We start from the raw sequence: 2,313 nt of genomic DNA, 5'->3' as shown, positions 1-2,313 counted from the left end.
ACAAAAGAGATTATGGTACATGTTTGTTTCATTTTACTCTCTCATGTTTGATTTCACTGACATAATAGAAGAAGAAACAGCATTTATTTGTCAGAGCTATTTGGTTTTTAGTCTGAATAGTTTTGAGCATCTTCCGGTAATGTATGACTGCACTTGATCTGTCGAATAATTTTCTAGTTTGATCTGATTTTTGCATTTATTCACCCCATTTCAGTTATCGATTTTCTTGGGATAGCATCCACCATCTTTGCCAGTTACGTCGGCGCTATATTCAGCTGTATGCCAATTTTCTGCAGCAGTCATCAGATGCTAATTACCCAGAGATGAGAGAAATCGAAAAGGATCTTGATTCCAAAGTGATCCTTTTATGGAGGTAATAATCATATGCCAACATTTTGATTGAAAAGCATGTGGTTTCTTAACATGATCAAATCCCACCCTGTGATGCATACCATTGGAATTCCATTCCGCTGACGCTTGATCTCTGGATTTATTTGAGAAGTTCACATGACCATGGTTAAGTACTCAAGTTTCTGTTATACTGAAGTAGATTCCACTCTGAAGAATCTGCCTTACATTTTCTTAGTGGTTAAGTTTGCTATTGCCTATGTCGTAGTCGCTGGCTGTAGGGGCTATTAGGCTCGCTTCTATGTGCTGTTGTGGTTGTTTGGTACTGCCCTTTTATGATTGGCTGCGTCTGTAATTGTGTTCCAGTCTCTTCGTCAGTTATATCGTTGAGAACAATTAAAATGCTACTTATATCATACCACTTTGGCTCATAAGAAGTTCAAGCTCTCCTATTCTTACTTTCCATTTTCATTATGATTCTCAAAGTCACTGTTCTGCCTATGTGCTTTTTTCTCCTTCGATCTATCTTATCGTGTATTATGTTGTATTGCCAACATAGGTTGCTTGCACATGCAAAGGTAGAATCTGTAAAGTCAAAAGAAGCAGCTGAGCAGAGAAAGCTGAAAAAGGGTGGCTGGTTCTCATTCAAATGGTCAGTGGGGTTTGCTGATTCTTTGTAAAGATATATGTCTTGCTTTTTTGGCTATTCAGTTTTTGTTTCCTGTCGTAGCCATGAATGCAGAATCACTGGTGGAAACCATTTAGTTTTCTGAACTTTGTGGCTACCGTATCCATGCAGGCGGACAGAAGCTGAAGATGATCCTGACGTCGATAGTGTGGCTGATGGATCAAAATTGACGGAGGAAGGATTGACTAAAGAAGAGTGGAAGTCCATAAATAAGTTACTGAGTCATCAGCCAGATGAAGAGATGAGTTTGTATTCAGGAAAAGACATGCAGAATATGACTCACTTTCTTGTAACGGTATCAATTGGTCAAGGTGCGGCTAGGATTGTTGATATAAATCAGACTGAGGTGCTGTGTGGTAGGTTTGAGCAGCTCGATGTGACGACCAAGTTCAGATATCGAAGTACTCAGTGTGATGTATCACTGAGGTTCTATGGCTTATCTGCACCAGAAGGTTCCCTAGCGCAGGTTTGTTATCAGTTTCCACCTTATGACCAGGGTCAACAATCTCTTTGATAATATTCTATATATTGCGTATAAAATGAAGTTTGACCTCCCCCCTCCCCTCTCTGTTTCATGCTGGCTTTGCAGAGTGTATCCAGTGAGAGAAAGACAAATGCCTTGATGGCTAGTTTTGTGAACGCACCTATTGGAGAGAACATTGATTGGAGGCTATCAGCCACAATATCCCCTTGTCATGCTACGGTAATCTCTTCATATATGTATGCTCTTGAAACATGGACATATATCATCTGCCTAATAGTCGCATAACTGTAAGATATGTCCAGAGTATAGAAGTCGCATAACTGTAAGATATGTCCAGAGTATAGAAGCATCTATCTAATATTTAGTTGGTGGTATTGAATAAAGTGCATGTATTCCTGAAAATTGGGGATTGTCAATTGTCATGGGGCCTTAGAAAGAGTTTTTGGAATTTAATTCTCACGTATGCTGGTTGCTTCTCTTTTGGGAATTATGGAGGGAGAAGGTTATAAGTTTTTAAATTTTCTTGGAAATTAAGAATTTACTTGAAACTCCCATGGTCCTATGTTTGTTTTTTAAGTTTGGAATTCAGTTGTAAGACAAAATAAAGTCCATCTAGTATGAAAGTTTAACCAACTACGAAATTTTTATTGTTACCAAATCCAGCTGCCACCAAGGGATTACTAACACTCCCTTCAGAATAGATAATTTGTTTTCTTTTCCGATTAGATAACTTGGTACTTGGGGATAGGAAGAGTTGTTTCTTCAATCTTGTCTAATTTTGACGCCAAAGACG

At 38.6% G+C, this 2,313-nt stretch overlaps 1 protein-coding gene across 1 annotated transcript; it reads left to right on the top strand.

The window, feature by feature from the left end:
* LOC104743936 lies at window positions 8-1,805 on the top strand. The gene is made up of 5 exons (XM_010464965.2): window positions 8-15; window positions 215-373; window positions 908-1,000; window positions 1,148-1,502; window positions 1,626-1,805. The coding sequence occupies exons 2-5, from the start codon at window positions 324-326 to the stop codon at window positions 1,803-1,805; spliced, it is 678 nt and encodes a 225-aa protein (XP_010463267.1). The 5' UTR covers window positions 8-15; window positions 215-323.

The sequence above is a fragment of the Camelina sativa genome, chromosome 14 (assembly GCF_000633955.1).
Source record: "Camelina sativa cultivar DH55 chromosome 14, Cs, whole genome shotgun sequence".
Taxonomy (NCBI): domain Eukaryota; kingdom Viridiplantae; phylum Streptophyta; class Magnoliopsida; order Brassicales; family Brassicaceae; genus Camelina; species Camelina sativa.
Note: the sequence above shows the minus strand (reverse complement) of the source record. Positions and strands in the feature narration are given on the sequence as shown.

Coding starts and splice junctions, on each gene's coding strand:
- LOC104743936 (XM_010464965.2), top strand. CDS start 324: ATGAGAGAAATCGAAAAGGATCTTGATTCCAAAGTGATCCTTTTATGG. Junction 1,001..1,147: donor GGCTGGTTCTCATTCAAATG/GTCAGTGGGGTT, acceptor GTATCCATGCAG/GCGGACAGAAGCTGAAGATG. Junction 1,503..1,625: donor CAGAAGGTTCCCTAGCGCAG/GTTTGTTATCAG, acceptor CTGGCTTTGCAG/AGTGTATCCAGTGAGAGAAA.